General features: G+C 49.4%; 1 protein-coding gene across 2 annotated transcripts in view; it reads left to right on the forward strand.

The window, feature by feature from the left end:
• Window positions 1–17,853, forward strand: part of LOC119173605 (venom metalloproteinase BumaMPs1) — a 513,062-nt gene that overhangs the window by 59,059 nt on the left and 436,150 nt on the right. For both annotated transcript variants that reach the window (XM_075896273.1, XM_075896274.1), the window contains exons 3-4: window positions 9,297–9,392; window positions 9,458–9,584. In XM_075896273.1, coding sequence (XP_075752388.1) covers window positions 9,297–9,392; window positions 9,458–9,584 — 223 coding nt within the window. The remainder of the gene's footprint in view (window positions 1–9,296; window positions 9,393–9,457; window positions 9,585–17,853) is intronic.

The raw sequence follows: 17,853 nt of genomic DNA on the forward strand, positions 1-17,853 counted from the left end.
AATTGTGTCATGACCCAGAATGTATAGATATATACATATGTAATATATACATCCACACAAGCACACGCAAGACCCCCATAAACAGACAAGTCTGCTCGGCGTCTGCAGAAAATCTGCTGGCCAGTTCTGTAGGGGGGTGACTGGTGGGAAAATGATAGGTGACTGAAAGGTGAAGGCCTTCAGTTAATGTTAATAATTGTGTCATAACTCAGAATGTATAGATATATACGTATATACTACGCATCCACACGCACTCAAAGGGCCCAGATTAACAGACAAGTCTGCTTGACCTCAACTCGGTATGAGCAGAAAATCTGCAGACGAGGTCTGTACGGGGATGACTGGTAGCTGATTGATAGGTGACTGAAAGGTGAAACCCATTAAATCATTATAATCAAATGTGTCACCTTCCAAAATTTGTAAATGTATAAATATTTGTTACATACGTCTACGTGCGCGCACTATGAATGCACAATATCAGAAAAGTCTGCTTGCTGTCTGCTCGACGGCTGCCGAAAATTTGCGGACCAGGTCTACAGAAAGGTTGAGTCTACAGGAAGGTAACTGGGGTGACTGATAGGTGACTCGTGAGGAACAGGAAGGTCAAACCTATTTTCGTAAGAGAGCGAAGGTGGGATTTAATGCGAAATAGTGAAGAGAGTTACCCAGGATGAGCATCCCAATGAAAGGCGCAATGCGCTTTACTCGCGGGTGATATTAACGTTGGACAGGCGTCGTGCACAGATTCAGCACATAAGAGCGTAGATATTAACAGTAAACTCTGGTCAACGCATTTTATCCCCTGACAATCGGCTCAGACCACACGGAACGAAGCGCCATTGCGTGTATTTTTAGATGCGCCGCCGACCACCAGTCTAACCTTGCCCAGGACGGTGCTGCCACCTATAGCCCGATCTCGCCACGGAGAGTGGGCGCGTAACTACGTGAGGCAGCGAACTTTCTCTGTCCATATAGGAGGCACTCGCTCGTGTGGAGCATTCGCTGAGAGCAAGTTGAACTTCTGAGCCGTGCAGGCGCGTTTTCGCGTGCTCCGCCAGTTCGGCAGATTCCATCAGCGATCACCTTGACTTCCTAATGATGACGAAGAAGGACAATACGAGGAGGCCTGACAGGAATGCTTCTACTCAGGCGCTCAAACTGGCAACTACCGATCCGGTGACTACCAGCAAGTGCCCGAGACTCACAGGAGCCCCGGCCTCATCAACTACGCGCAGTGCAGTGCTAATGCCTGAACCCTACCAGTCCTCTTACGTCTCGACGGCGGGCGAGCTTGCCTTAATAAGGCTTTAAACCACTGAGCTATGCCTGCCCACACGGACTGCTACCGGCCCTCAAATTATGAAGGACGCCGAGAAAAAATACCGCCAACAGAAGCAGCAGCAGCAGCAGCAGCTAGAACAGCAGGCGGTGACAGCTATTGGTGGTTGGCTCGGAAAAGCGAAGGAATCGATGGCGCCGACTGTGGAACCCTCCCCGACAACCCCACACCATGTATCTGCAGAGACTACGAGCCTCAACTCGACCTGAGTTGCAGCACCCATCAGCTTGACCACTGATGACCCTACATTGACCTCGCTGACTTGGTGAAGGTGGTGGTAGTGGTTAGAAGAGGAAAAATGCGCCTAATTTCTGCAGCCCGGTAGGGAGCATGGCGCAGTGCCTGCGGGAAGGGAAATAAGAGAAAAGTGGATAGAAGAGAAGATTAGGTCATCAGTGGCACAGTCGTCTTCAGCATGAATAGTAGTCCGGCAGCAGAGATAGGGGTGGCGAGGGTCCCGTTCTCAGCGGTAGGCCACGATTCCCGTCTCGTCCAGGAACTCCACCAGGCTCCGGAGCACTGGTAGGTGGGGATGAAATGGGAAGAGCAGGTGCTTTATGTTGGTGGCAGGAAGGTCATGTCTCCGGTACGCCGCGGTGACCCTTGAGAGTTCCTGTGCCAAGGCGCGGCAGGTACACAGGAGGTGCTCGAAGGTCGCGGGGTCATCGCAGCGGCTGCAGGCTTGGGATAGGCAGCATTCCTTGAGGTAGTGGCCGGCCGCGATCCACATGCATCCGGTCCGCAGCTACAGCATGTCGGCTCGTTCTCTCCTGGTACGACCTGGCTCGGGAAGACGCCTGGGTCCCCGCTCATTGGCCACCCTTTGGTTCGGGTGAAACGAGGCAAGGACCTTCTTGATGCGAGTCTGCATGTAGCCCCTGGCCTCCACGGCCTGGGTGGTAGGGGTTCCCGGCTGGTGTGCTGCCTTGACCATCGTGTCCGGCTCCTCGTTGCCAGCTATGCCCATGTGAGATGGAAGCCAGTGGAAGGAGCTTGACGTCCCCGTCACTGCAAGGGCCCGGTACTTGGATGCCAAGAGACTCCCCGTGAGCCCGGCACAGCGATAGTGGTTAGCGTCTGCAGAGCTGCTTTGCTGTCGCACAGAACTGCAACTGGCTTTGCCGGAAAGTCCTCGGCCAGCACGTCCACCACCAGGTGCAGTCATGCCAGCTCCGCAGCAGTCGAGCTCGCCGAGAAGGGTAGTCGGCACTGCCTGCTGACAGCCCGGGATAGGATGACGCGGGCAGCCGCCGATGTACCGTCTGGCATGGTGGATCCGTCAGTGAAGACCTGGAGCCACCCTGCCAGTTGCTGCTTGAGCTAGAGACGGCGGCCTGTTGTAGTGCTGCAGCAGGCGTTCGGCGCTCGGTTGATCCGTCCAGGGACAGGTAGACCTCAAGTGGCTGGTGGTGGTGTGGTGAAGGAGCCACTGGCGGATCCGAGACCATCTGGTGGGACAGTGCACAGAGACCACCCATCCGTGACCTCGGCTGGCTGCGAAGACGCTCCAGCACGGAAGAAGTCACCATGGACATGGCAGAGGCGTCACAAAAACGAGGGCGAAAGAGTGACGAGCCCCAGTGGCCGCGTAAGCAGGCGCTCACCGACGCAGCATCTCCTCCCCGTCCAACTTCCTTGCCTACTCACGGGAGCCTCCCATTGCCCCGAGCGCGCAGCCAATGATGCCAGAAGGCTCTGAGGACTGCGAGGTGTGCACATCGGCCACTCCCACCACCATCGTCGGCGCGCCGACAAGCGGGCTTGCTCACAAGCCGAAGAGGAAACGCCAGCACCAGTCCCGCGATTCCCCATCAAGTCAACCCGAGGCCCCTACAGACGGCGGCTCCACAACACCACAGTCATCGTGCCAGACGTCGATCACGAGACAGTCGTCTCTAAGGCAGTCTGGCGGGGAGCAACGGCTTTGGAGGCCGCAGCGATTGCGACCAATCCTGCAGTGGCGGAGACTGTACTCTATCGTTCCTCCACCTCTGGCGGCTCGCTCACGAGATTGCCGCGTTTTACACTCGCGGCGGCGTTCGCTAAGCGGCCGGTGTGACAGCGGTGCGTGTTAATCACCTTCGGGACATCGTGGCGGTTGACGCGGCTACGCCAGCGAGTTTGTTCGAGCTCCTGAGTACCAAGGAACTCAGTGGCGTTTCCGTCACTGCCAGGGAGCCTGCTGATTGTCACAGCAGCGTCGGCTTCCTCCATGGCGTGAACGCTGACCATGGGACTGGCGTCCGCACTTCCAAACCTGACTCCAAGCAAGGCAGGGCAGATGGTGCGGTTGCGGTTTGCCAGCAGCCAACCACTGCACCGGGTCACCCTCTGGGGTCTGCGGCTGCGGGTGTGGCACGCCAGGTGACGTCCGCTACAGTGCCGGCAGTGTGGCGCTTAGGGCACGTATCCGAGGCATGCCTGCGCGCCGGTGCCTGCATTAGATGCAGCCGTCAACACCCTGTCCCTACTACCTGCCCTCCCCGCTGCGTCAACTTTGGAGGGGGCATGCAGCCAATACGCCGACCTGTCTTCGCTGGCAGGAGGAGGGGAAAGTGGCCACGCTACTGGCCACGGCACTAACGCTGCTCTCGAGACGTGTAGTCAAGGCCGCAGTACGCGAGGTGTACCGAGAGGTTCGCTTCTATGCTGCTGTGGTCAGGGCCAACCTTTTTGGGAGTCCCACCAAGGAACCCGGTCCGCAGCGCCGTTTTATGCGGCCGTTGGTGAGCCCATTCACTCCTTCTCCATGCGCTCACCCTCTCCCCATCCGCTGAGCCCGCCGAGGATCCGCGGGACGCCCTGATCACCTCCCTACGCGCTGCACTGCGCATGGCTGGTGACGCACTTCTACCGGAACACCCGCTGCGTGCTGTATCTGTTGCAGCGCTCAGCGGGCAATCCAGCACCACCCTGTTCAATAAAGAGCCCTGCCGCTAGGGCAGAACTGCCCCACTACCATCGATATGCTCCGCAGGACTCTCGTGCACTCCTGGCTGCTGTTGCTGTGGCAGCTGCCCCTCCGTCCATGTGTTGCGACCTGCGACCTCTGCTGACAGCTTCTAACCGTCCCTTCTACTTTCCTATTCTTTATTCCCCTTACCCCTTTCCTCTAAGGCCCTGCGCCATGTCTCCCAAGAGGCAGACAGAAATTAGGTGCCTTCTTCCTTTTTTTAGAATCACGCAACAACAACAACATATAGAAGAGGGCTCAGCTGCGTCAGAAAGACTTCTGTTAACGCACTGCAACGGATACAAGGGGCCAGGCCTTTAGTTGCTCAGTCTTTTCCCAATTAAAACGCGCCCTCCCTTTGACAAATCGGCGCGTGGTCTAGAATGATCGAAGTTCGTCACAAGGATGCAAGTGTTGAGTCAGCGTTGATTCTGCATCGTTGAAAATGCTTGTTAACTGAGCTATCTCGAATTTACGCTTCAATTTGAGCGCTTACATTTTGCGTCTTCATGTTCAACAGCTGGAAGTGGATCTCTCCTCTTCCTTTCTTTCCTCCTCCTCCTCCTCCTTTTCTACAACAAGAGTGCCGTTGTTGTCCGCCACCGCTGCTGGTATCCGTAACCAACATCGCGCGAAGTAACAAAAAGAGTAAATAAAAGTAAAATATCCAAGATGGAATGCGGTTACTCTTCGGGTCTTCTCCGTGGCGGCCCCTTATCTACGACAGAGCTATGCCATTTTTTCTGGCATGTGTCACAAACGTCTGCAATCTTCGTTTCGCCCGCACGCCCTATCATCCATGGAAGGGCGCTTTTGTGTTGGTAAGATAACATCCGGCGACTGGCGACGCAGCGGCTGTGCCACCGCGTCTTGCCTACACCTGTATCGAAAGGAAAAACATGTGTCGAGGAATAAAGAAAATGACCCCGGGAGGAGATGGGACGTCCCGAAAGACTTTGGACAACATCGGAAGGAGCAGTTCACATGCAACCAGCAAGACGCGTGGTCGTCGGTGTCATGAGGCTTGCGTAGGCGGCGAGTATGAAGTGACCCGCGCAACGTATTGAGACGGCTGCAATTCAGGGTACCCTTGTCGTCTACTAAGCTGGCGAGATCTTCAGCGACAACCCGTCAACTCCCCTACGAGTACCAAGAGCTGGCGTGGTCCATATAAAACTTTTATTGTGACTTTTTCAAACTGTTATTTTACTATAACCAGCTTTTAATTCACTGTAGTTGTGTGCGCTGCGTCGCACGTCGAAGCTCAGAAGCACGAACCTGAGTTTTGTTAGTAAATTTTCTTTGTCCCTCCTGTAGTTTAATCATGTTGTTATTTCAACAGTATTCCGCGCATTTGTCCCTTGTCTACCTCTGGTAGTGTTCTTTTATTGCAAAGTTTGTTATGTAGCTGTTCTTTCCATCACGTGAACTTTACGTTTTCCTCTCTGTTATTTTTTGTATTCTCCTTGCCATTGTCCTATTTTGATTAAATGTTTGCCTCGTTTAATCCAATGTTCGCGTCAGCTCTTTGAGTACGTCGCTCGGGCCCATACATCTCCACACGTGCAACCCCACATGGGTCGACCAACCTGCAAATAAATTTGAGATGTGCCACTTCAAGGCCTTTCAGGCGTTGCAGGCCGAAGCGTAAAGTGAAAGCCTGCGAGTCTGCCGCACGTCAATTTTAGATCGGCGGGGCCTCACTCGAAGTGTGTGACAGCATGGTACTTCATATGCTGTGTTTTTGAAAATAATACAAATGATATGACATAGTGATGCATTGCATTCATGCAGTGACAACAGGCATTTATAGTTTGAAGTTAGCGTGATAGCAAGAATATAAACAATAGTGCTACCGTGCCGCAAACGTTTGTTTTGAACAGGCCTTTTTAGTTTAGCAGATTAGCGTTTACGTGCCCCAGATGGGACGGTGGCGTCGCCTAGCGGAGGGAGAATAACCTAAACAAACAGTGAAACTAAAGCGGGAATGTTTGCGTGTGTCACTATGTGAAGCATTGTAACAAGTTATTTAAGTAATGAATAATATTTAACCAAACGCGAAAATGTTTATGTCGCCAATTTCTTTACATTGATCTTCTAGTTAGGCCTATAGACATTCGAAATTGGAAGCTATCTCCAAATATACGTGAACTAATTCATAATACTCAGTCGCCGAAGCTACCCGAAGGCAAGCGAAGCCGTTTTATCCAGTGGTTTCCTGCGAACAAAAAGAATCTTTGAACTACTATGCCGAATTCCCTTCGAAGCGGGTGTGTGAAACCGCCTCCATGTTTTAAGAGCTGTACGTAAACCGCGATAAGACGGTAATGGTGAATCTGAAAAATAGTGTGCCTACCGCGAGCGGTAAAGGTGACGTATGTTACTGCACATGTGCACTTTGATCCCGCTATCACGGTAAGCGCGCGAAAATACAACTTTCTAATGATCGCACAAGTCATGCACGGGCATTCAAAGGCTTACACACACACATACCTTGAAAGTCCAGAAAAAAAGCAAAAGGTCTTCAGGACCTGTCGCACCGGGAGGGTGGTAGTGTTAAGCACCTCATCAAGATAAGTGCCTGTCTGGTTATATGTCAAGCTCTTCATAACGTCCTTTCTATGGAGAGTCATTTGCATGAAAAAATGTATACTTGAAGCAGTAAATGGTTCTGCATTGCGGTTTTGCAAGAAGAGCGTTTTCCCCTGAAATGTTCTGTCCCCTAAAAAAAACTTATCAAAGGACGCCTCATCAAGAGACATTGGTGGAAGGTATACCGTATCGTAAACGAATTAATGGTAAAAATTTTTAAGAGTTTGTTGAAGGATATATACCAAAAAAGATTGGCATATTTACAGCTAACAAAACAGTGTTCTAGTGTAAATGGTACTTTGCGGAGACAACAATTAGCTGAAGAAACTAAAATACCTTTCTTTTGTAACCATAATTTCAAAGCCCGTCTACCAGTACAAAAGATATAAAAGAAGGTGTTTGTATTAGAAGAAATATACAATTGCCTAACTCGTCTTAGTACATGACGTCTTTGAAGGTTGAATTATATTTAGAGGTTGAAGAAGCGCACATAGTCTTTACATAGTCTCCTGCGTTATAGTGTGTACGAATATTTTATGGAAAACGGGACCTTGAGAAAGGAAACAGTGATGAGAACTTCCTGCATATCTTCACAAACAAGGACGTATAGAAAAAAATCTTAAGAAACAAATAAGTCAGGCAAGCCATTAACAAAAATAATCTGCACAAATGATCGAATTGTGGGATGGGAACTGTCGCGAAAAAGTCCGAACCACCAAAATGTTTGCCATGGATATAAGGGAACTAATCTCAGCCGTCCCTCCCTTACTGTTCTGAATAACTTGACTCGTATCATTTGCTAAAAAGTCGAGGACGACACAAATATTGCGAAAATACGATGAAAGCGTTCTATGTAAGGTGTAGCGCAAGGACCAAGTTGAAATGCATAAAAAATGTTTTAGTTGAGAATTGTTTCGCAAGCTTCAGCTTTCCCAAATATAGAAAGGTGATGTGGAACGGAAGTATGGACCTGTAGTTTAGGGACGCTTCTTTTCCCGTAAATCTGTTCGCATTTAGCAGCACTCCAAATTACTTTGGTGGAATACGAGTCCAATCGATTCCCAAGGACTTGTCTGGCGTACTACCCCATGTTCTAAATCATAATGATAAAGCTTTGGGTTAGTTTAGTTTTATAAACTTCTGCGCACAAAAACCCCATAGAAACGTTAGGTCGGGAAGGAGTAGAGTTCGTGTTAGAACAGTAAGATAACAACCAGGTGCTACAGAATTGAAACTGTGTAACAAGGTTTCACTTAATATAGGTTGCGCAACGAGTGGATCGTCGTGTACTTCCGACCAATTACAAAGGGCTTAGCCCCATTTAATGCGCTCTTCTAACTTTTGATGTGAGTGTGCTGCGCTTTCCGCGCAGGCCTGGTGGTGTTTTAGTGAAAACTTTCAGGTCAAGATTGTGCATTTAGCATCGTTTATGTTTTAGAGTCGTAACAAATAAATTTTCGAAACCATGGTAATTTCATTACAGTGAAGTACAGTCCAAACTATACAATATAACAGTTTTATTGCAAGAGCAAGTAGGTCGTGATTTATAAATTATGTTTTTTTAACTCACGTTTAGCCCTCAGCTGAAATGTCCTCTGAAATTGTCCTCTTAAATTGCAGAATAGAAATCGAGGAAGAATCACACTGTTTACTATTGTCGCAAAACATCTCTAAAAATTAGGGCACCCTAAAGCTTTGTCTTTAGGAGTTGAGCGCGATCGCAACATTCTGTGCATAGGCGTTTCGCAAACACTTAGTGCATGAAACCTTTTAGAATTTGCTATGCAGCCACTATACGTGGTCATCAGGGAATAGGCGCAGTAGAGCGTGTGTGCCTTTGTAGTGGGGTGGTAGCTTTCAACCACGGAGCCATTATGATAATTACATATTTTGACGCCTGTGGGCAATGGATCCTTGTCCCTCGCATTATTACTTCAATATTTCATGTTGCATTGCAAACGCGTTTACAGGACGCCTATATATGTTTGCGAAGCGCGCAAGCTACTTCGTTGCATTTCCAAGTAAGGGAAGTTCGTTTTACTGCTTCACTTGCAGAAGCGTGGCCCTGTGGCAGAACATCCAATTGACACGCATACAACCCGGGTTCAATTTCCACTCGAACCCAAACAACCGTGGTTTAGTCGCCACTCTGCCCCCAGGTTTTTATTCATGTATTTATTTTTTGCCTCATTCTCGATTTTTCGATCACGCATAAGATGAGTTTTTGCTCACAGCCAACGACGCGGACTCCAACACCGAAAATTCTGCGAAACGAGCTTTTCAACGCTATCGCGTTAAATTAGAAATACTTCACTATAACCTAATAAATTTCATAGCTAGGTGTCACCAAGAACATACGAAAATAGTAGACAGCCTATAAACACTCCATATGACCAATATGCCCTGTTTCAGGTGAATGGCACATTTTATGAACGGCACCTCTATGAAAACCCTTACCTTAAAGCATCATTGTTAGTTAAACCACACAGAAGAGGACACTATCATATTGTAAGTTACTGTTTTTCTATTTTGTTTTATTCTCAGTAAAACAAACGAAGAAATTTGTCTGCCAGGTGGGCGTCATTAATTCAACGCATTATATAAAACCATTAAGAAACCAGATGGATTTCAAGGGAAGAACACGGCATATTATACAGAAGATTCCATCCTCGCAAGGTCACACCTGCCAGAATACGATAGGTTGGTGAGCTTTTCGTCATATTACCATAAAATTTCGAAAATCAACATGGTAGCTGACAAATGGAATTACGCAGTGGCATAATCAGGATGAACAGTTGAAGTGACTCAGGCAGGCTGGCTGACGTCTCGATAGGAGGACCTATTTTGTCAAACGTGCCCTTGCTTGGCTTGTTAGTTTTAAGGGGGTTAGTAGGGACTTAATTTCCAGGTGGAGGTTCGTGTCCCTGTTGGCAATCGCCGCCTGAAAAAAAAACAATAAAGCAGAGGAGCTCGATCCCCGTTTTCAATCACCACCACCAAACTTGAAATGAAGTGAGGAGAGGACTGCACTCGTCTGCTTTATAGTTTTTATAGTTGTTTCATAGCTCCATGCCTCATCAATTGCATAATGCAAAACGTTTTGAAGGCTAGACTTTGGCATTAACTAATCATTAAGGAAAGAAAGTTCGTTACACAAAAGAAATGGCAGATCCCACGTGCAGTGGGAATCGATGATATGCGAAGCATGAATGAGGAAGGTTGATGTGTAACTTTAAAATCAGCACAACGTTATGAGGTGGAGGTAAATGATGTCGTACATGACTTCCGTGTCGTTATTATCATGTTTGGATGTGTCATTTACCTCCGTCATCTATTATGTTACGGGATACCAAATTTAGTATATGTGGAACTACTTCGTCACCCATTGATGTCACGTAATACCAAATTTGGTATATGTGGAGCTAGCGAAACGGCCGTGAGCGCATCATGAAGGGCTCTACATACTCCAACGTAACGTTGACGCACGCGAACTCTGGGCACAGTGACGCTACGTTAGTAAAACGTGAGCATTCTATAGTCTGACGCCAGGCGCGACCGGCGTGACCAGCGTCTGTCGGCGCGGCATCACTATAGCGCGGAATGGCGGCAACCGGCGCGAAATGCGACATGCTGCATTTCGCGCCGATGCGTTGCACAGCACTGCATTTACCTCTTTTTGTGACGGAGGGACGCCGGATGCGCTGAAGAGCGCAAGCGTCGAAGAGAGAGAGAAACTTTTTATTTCAAGCATAGAAAAATGCCGGGTGGGGCTCTCAGACCAGAGCTCCAACAGTCGCTGCTGCGTCCCGCGCCCGCTGAACCAGCGCCCACTGGCCACTCCGGCTTTCATCACGCAGCATGGCCTCCCAGTCTTGTAGGGTAGGAATAGGAGAGGAGTTGGCAGAGCGCCTGGCTGGCGGACACTGACATTCCAGTGTTACATGAAATGACGTCGGTACCGCTCCACAGCAAGGGAATTTGTTAGGGTAAGAAGTGGGATGGAGGATGTGGAGGAAATAGAGGTTCGGAAACGTGTTTGCCTGCAGTTGACGCACCGCAGTAGCATCTTCTCGTGTGAACGTGTGGTGTGGTGGAGGCTAACAAGCGCGTTCTCTTCTATAGTAATCGAGGGTGTCTCGATATCCTAGAAGTTCCGTGTTTGTGTCTTCCTCATCTGGGTTGGACAGCTCTTCCTCCAGATCCCGGTTAGTGAGTGCCCGGGTAGCAGCATGAGTGCAGTCATGACCGGGGAGACAGGCGTGCCCAGGGGTCCAGATAAGTCGTAACTTGTGTGGCGTGTGGAATGTGGTGTTCAAAATTCGGTGTGCGTGCTGTGAGACAATACGTCGTGTGAAGGCATGGCAGATATCCATTGGGTCTGTAAAGATTAGAATAACATCTGCGTGGGGAAGGTTTATGGTAGCGTGGGAAATTGCCAGAGCGACGGCACACTTTTCGCCTTCAGATGTGTTCTTTGTAGGTACGCTGATTGAGGCTACTACGCCGTGATCATTGTTCACCACTGCTACAACTGTAAAACTGTGGGAGTGGTGTCTAGCGGCATCGCAGTATGAGAGAGTGTTTGGAGAAGACTGATTGATGGCGCGTGAGGTTTTTCACCCTTGCCCACCAGCGCTGAGCGTTGCGCTCAGGGTGGATATCGCATGGAAGTGGCGCGACTGTAATTCTTGCTCGGAAGTCAGTGGGTAGCTGTTTTCCTGGTGTGCTGGTCCACATGGATTCGGAGTGTACCCTAGCCTGACGAGTAGTCGCTCTCCCACTTGGGTGCTGCGGAGTCTTCGTAGCTGACTATTACGTTGTGCCTCGGTTAGTTCCCTAAGGTTGTTGTGTACACCTATGGCTAGGAGACGGTTAATGGATGTGTACGTAAGTAGTCCAAGCGCCGCCTTGACGACTCTATGGAGGAGAATGTGCAGTCTTCTCTCTTGTGCAAGCGTAAGGGTTTGATAATGCACGTGGTAGGTGATGCGACTTACTATGTAGGCATTAACTATACGTAGAATGTCTTGTTCCTGAAGTCCATGCCTTCGGTTGGTGATGCGACGGATCATATGCGTGATTTGAGAAACTTGCTGTTCTAACATTTTCATGGTGTGCGTTGCCTTGAGATCAGCTTGTATATAAAGGCCAAGGACGCGGAGTTTCTGTACGCAGAGAATTACATGGTTCTCTAAGGTGACTGCGATTTACAGGCTGTTGTCGGGCTTTCGCTGGGGACGACGAATGAGTAGAAGTTCTGACTTATTTGCAGAGCACGTTAGACCACCTGCTCGTGCGTATGCTAGAATTGTATTTACTACTTCTTGGAGGGCATCTTGTATTTGTCCGTCTTAGCATTTGGTCCCCCATGTAGTGACGTCGTCCGCATATAAAGCATGTCGCAGACTGGGAACAGTGGCGTCTAGAGGTGGTAACTTAGCCATGGCGATGTTGAAGAGTGTCGGGAATAACAGCGATCCTTGCGGCGTGCCTTTATCCGCGAGCTTCATGATGTAACTGCGAAGAGAGCCTAATCCTATGGGTGCCGTCCTGTTTGTTAGGAATGCTTTCACACAGTCATAAACTCATCGTCCGCAGCGTGTTGACCCGAGATTCTCCTGTATTAGGTCATGCGAGATGTTGTCAAACGCACCACGGATGTCCAAGGCAAGCAGCGCTCTACTTTGGGTAGAACTGAGCCTGTCATTTACTTCCTCTTTCAATTGGAGAAATACGTCTTGCGTGGAAAGATGGGCCCAGTACCCAAACAGTGTGTCCGAAAAATTAATCTCTGGGCCTCAAAATTTGGTTGCAGTCTGTGGAGGACGACATGCTCCATTATTTAGCAAAGGAAGACGTCAACAAGATTGGTCCCAGGTTTCCAAGCTCTAGGGGTTTGCCGGACTTAGGAATTAGTGTTATTTCGGCATGTCTACATTCCTAGTGTAACTTGCCGCCTTTCCACTGAGTGTTGTAAAAATCTGTGAGCTGTTCTAGATCTTCGTCGTTGAGGTTTTCTATGAGAGAGTATGGGATGTTGTCTTTCTCTAACGCTGTGTAGCGCTTGATATTCAGAAGGGCAGCTCGAACTTTGTGCACAGTGATATCAGCATTCAGCGGTGTTGACTCTGTATATGGGTAGTTTTTATATTTAGGCTGAGGGCCTGCAGCGATGTACTTTTCTTGAAGCGTCTGTAAGATGCTGTTGTCGAACCCATTCTGCTTGTGAAGAAGTGTTTGGATGGTATTGCTCGAGTAGGACTTGGTACTTTTCGGGCAACAAGGGCTCTTAGTATGGCCCACGTGCGCGCAGTGCTTCGTGTTCCATTAAGTGACTTACAAAAGTAGTGCCAATTGTTCCTCGTGAGCTCTGTGGCGTATTGTTGGGCTTGCAACGTGAGTTTAGCAACGCGAAGTTTAAGCTCGCGATTGTGTCTCTGCCTACGCCATCGTTCTATGAGGCTTCTGCCTGCTTCCCACAGGTGTAAAAGATGCCTGTCGACATCTGGAATTGCGGTTGTAGTGCTTATCCTTTTGGTTGCTTTATCAAGGTTAGCTACCAGGCACTGTAGCCATTCATTTAAAGGTCTTCCATTGTTGCCAGTATAAGCAGGCTGTTTTTTAAATGTATCCCAATTAGTGAGAAGGACCTTCCGCTCTGGAGCACAGGGTTGGAGATGTGCAGTGTAGTGGAAATGATGCCATGATCACTACCTGTTTCATGTAGATTTGTCCAGTTATAATTGCTTAGTCCCCTTACAATGGTTAGGTCAGGGCACGTAACTCTGGTTGCGCTGGTTCCAATTCTGGCTGGCTGTTGCGGATTTGTGAGCAGTGTAAATCTGTGATTGCAGATGAGGCGTTCTAATTTGGTACCTTTACGCGTGGCTGATAGGTATCCCCATGATGTGTGTGGGGTATTAAAATCACCAACTACTACAACTTGTTCCCCTAGTTTGCGCGTTTCTGCTATAAGACACCCGAAGTCGTCCCTCCTAGATTTATGGGAGCTGTAGATGTTTATTATAAACAAGCTTCGCTGACTGCGTTTCTGAGGAATAATTACAACAAGCACACGTGGAATTGATGACATCAGTGTGTGTTTGTGATAATATGGGCAGAAGAGTTAAGACGACAAAGAAGAGCTCACGGGATCGGGAAGCGCGTGACAGCGTTCGAAGCAGCGAAGCGGGCAAGAACAGACGGTTTTTGGCTGGACGACCGGTCCGGGGAACTAGGCGACGACCTCTAGGCGCTGTACTGTCCTGGACTCCGGCTGGGTGACTGACCCAGAGACCAGGCGATCCGCTGCTGTTCCGGCTGTCCTTCCTCACAGCTGGAAAACCAGTGAACGAGGCCTCGACTCCGGCTGGGCGACTGGCCCAGGGACCAGGCGAGGTTCCGCTGTTCCGGCTGTCGTCCCGATTTGTTACGAGTTCCGGTTTGCTGTGGGCCGCTGGTTCTGCTGCCGTTCCGGGTGGCTGGCACGACCCAGGTGTGCTATTGGGACAAACGCGGTGGCTCAGAGCTGTTGCTCCCGGACAGAGCTTCCGAGTGACCGCTACCCTCCTGCTGCTACTGCGGCAGAAGACCGTGAGGTGGCGTTGGTAAACTCACGTTGAAGACGCCAACGGGCCAGACGGCACCTCACCCCGAGCGATCAGAGTCCAAGCCCAAGCAAAAAATGGCGATAGACTTCCTAATTCAGGGAGAGATTTTGCATAGAACTGCGTATGACAGACTATGTTTAGAGATACTCCATTAGTAGTTGCTTTTTCCGTGTAAATATATTGTGTGTGTGTGTGTGCACTCGTGGCTCGATTGTTTATTGGCTAGCGGTCCTGGGCCCAAACCTGACACTACGTCACAATGTTTTATGGTTGTCAAGTGTTTGGATACGAGTATTGCGACAAGTGATAGTGTTTGTTGATCTGTGTATGTATGGAAGCCCGAGAGGGTATGTGTGCAGTGCGTCTCGTGCAGAGCCACGATATCCGGAGGGTGCGCGATAGTGGCAGTGCACTGTTGCAGGGAGCTCCTCTTTCATCGAAACCCCCTGCAGTTTCACTGCCACACGGTGAAGGCAGGACTAGGGGAGCCCATTTTGCTCTTTTTGGACAGTGTCCTGAGATAAGAGTGATGGGCGAATGTAAGGATGGGGTCGTTTGGTCAGACTTTTGGGGTTTGTAGCTAGGGGCAATGAGTCTTAGGGTCCTGTACTAAAAGGCGCGAAGCTTTCTTGTACTTGCTGCTTTAGCTCTGCTACAGGTGCTAAGGTACGGGCCTTTCACATATCCCTAAGTTATGCACGGAAATCATTAATTGCCTGAGTGATAATGCTGGTCACTTTAGCCTTAAGCGAGTCTCTCAACTTTTTCTAGGGCATCTTGCAGTTTTTGCTTAGTGGAGTTATGTGCGTTAAATGTGAGAGGTACGTTGCGGTGGTTGTGGGATGAGGGCGGATGGGAGAAATTAGGTAAAGATTTCAGGCTGGGAGGCCCCGCTGCCCAACTGACCTTAGCCGGAGGCGTCTGTCCAGCGGGCGCTGGCTTCTTGGCTGGTGGTGATTTTGGTCTCTCCGCACTCGTGGCTCTGTTCTTTTGGGGGATCAGTCCTGGGGTGGGGTGCTGGTTTTGGAAGCGGTTCCTGGCGTGTTGTTGAAGGATTCTAAGGCCCTGTCCTGAGACTTCCTTCTGCTCTTGGATTGGCTGTGCCTCGTTCTGTACCTGGGCTGGTGTCCCTTGGGTGGTGATGTAGATGGTGGTGCTAACGCGTTCGCATTGAGTGCTTTCTTGACGTACTGCTTGTTTGGAGGTTTCTGTCTTCTCGCAGAACATTTGGGGTGCGTAGCTGGATAGTCACCCTTGCAGTGAAAGCATTTAGCTGTACAGCTGTGCTCCGGCGCTGGTGTCTCAACTCCACATGCTTGGCATTGGCGTTTTCTCGGGGTAGGACATACGTCTGCCCGATGTCCAAGTGCAAGGCAGAGTGTGCAAACTTGTTTGCGAGGTCGGTGAATGTAGCGTCGGTATTCCATGCGGTAATAGTAAATATATCGTGGAACTTGATGGCCTGCAAAAGTTATCAACCCCGTGTTTGTGGATCTCATCATTCGGGCGTGCAAGACCTCGGCGTCGGGTGCGTAGATGTTGTCGAGGAGTTTGGTGTGTGAAGTATTCTTCTCGGGGCCGATGAAGACTTCCTTACAAGAATTTTTAGGAGCGGCTACATAAGCTTGCATTTCATATCTCTGTGATCCCAGATTTAGCGTAGTGACGGCTTGCAACTTTGAAGCAATAGTTTCGTCTGGTGTGCTTGCGATGACTATATTGCGTTCCGCTTGGATGCGAAAAAGGAGCTTGTTGACCGTTTCTCCTGGCAGCCCAGCAGTCACGCACATGGCGCGTGCCAACACGTGATGTGCCCATTCACTGAGGCGAAGGCATCCTCGTGGTCGGAAGACACCTTGAAGCTGTCCACAGGTATGGGTGGCGGCCGCGGGGTCACATGATTTTTGGCAGGCAAGGGCTAGGGTGCGGAATTCGTTGCGGTCTTTGGCTTGCGTCAGCGGGTAGCAGTGAACCAAGAACCATCGTCCGGATCCACTGGATATTTGTTGGTGTCTGGAGCATCAATTGCTGCTGATTCAATGGTTGAAACCGGAAAAGCCATGCCTAAGCAGTGTAGATCAGGCACACACCAAATGTCACTGCAAGGCACTCGGCGTCCACACAAACGCGACCAAGCGCCGAAAATTGCAGGGGCGTCGGTGTAGTGTCACGGAGACGCCGATGTATCGGCCCTGCCTGGTGACCAGAAAGTTGTTGAGAAGAACACTTTCACGTTTCGAAACACTTCAAACAGTCTTGGCTGTGAAAGTCCTCACCGGAAAGTCCGAAGTAGGTCGGTTCAACGAGAGCGCAGTGGACAAAAACCCATGGAAGCGTGAAAGGACGGGGAGGAGTGATGGAAAAAAACGTCCGTTCAGTTCCACGGTCAAGTGAAGAGTCCAAGCGTCGAAGCAACGAAGCGCGGCGCGTGCCTGTGAGTATATGGCAGCACCATCACCTGGCGTGGCGACACTGGTGTGACGCGTCGAAACGAACGCCGGCGCGAACGCGTGCCGGGTCACGTCGAAATGTATTGGCGTCTTGACTGTGGCATGTAGTCATGTTATCACATGACACGCACCTCAGAATTATAATGTTTGCACCAGTCACATACCTCCGTCATTCATTGGTGTCACGTATACCAAACTTTGCGTATGTGAAGCTAGCAATACGGCCGCGAGTGCATCATGAGCGTAGCCTGTAGTCATGTTGTTACATGATACGCATCTCATGATTATCATGTTTGCACCAGTCGCATACCTTCGCCATCCATTCACGTACCATATTACCAAAATTGGTATATGTGACGCTTGCGAAATAACTGCGAATGCATCATGAGCGTAGCCTGCAGTCATGTTGTTACGTGACACGCATCTCATGATAACCATGTTTGCACCATTCGCATACTTTTGTCATCCATTCATGTACCGTAATACCGAATTTGGTATATGTGACGCTAATGAAACGATCATGAGCGCATCATGAGCGTGGCATGTAGTCATGTTGTTACATGACACGCATGTTCATAATTTTATTGTTGGGCTGTGTTGCTTGTGTTCACCATGCAATCATGTTATACCATACCACTTCTGAAACATTTCTTGTGACCGAAGCCACCGCAAGAGCAGCAGGATCGTGAAATGTATATTATGACATTCATGACATACATATGAGTTTCATTTTACGACAAGTCAATTATGCTCATCATACAGTCATGTTATGCAATATTAAGTTAGATAGATAGACAGGTCGATAGATAAATAGATAGATAGATACACTTAATGCCGCCGAAGTTTGCTAAGAAATGATTCGCACTTAAAAACAATCGTCTGCAGATAGCCTAACTTGCATTGGGGTAC

The sequence above is a fragment of the Rhipicephalus microplus genome, chromosome 5, assembly GCF_043290135.1.
Source record: "Rhipicephalus microplus isolate Deutch F79 chromosome 5, USDA_Rmic, whole genome shotgun sequence".
NCBI lineage: Eukaryota > Metazoa > Arthropoda > Arachnida > Ixodida > Ixodidae > Rhipicephalus > Rhipicephalus microplus.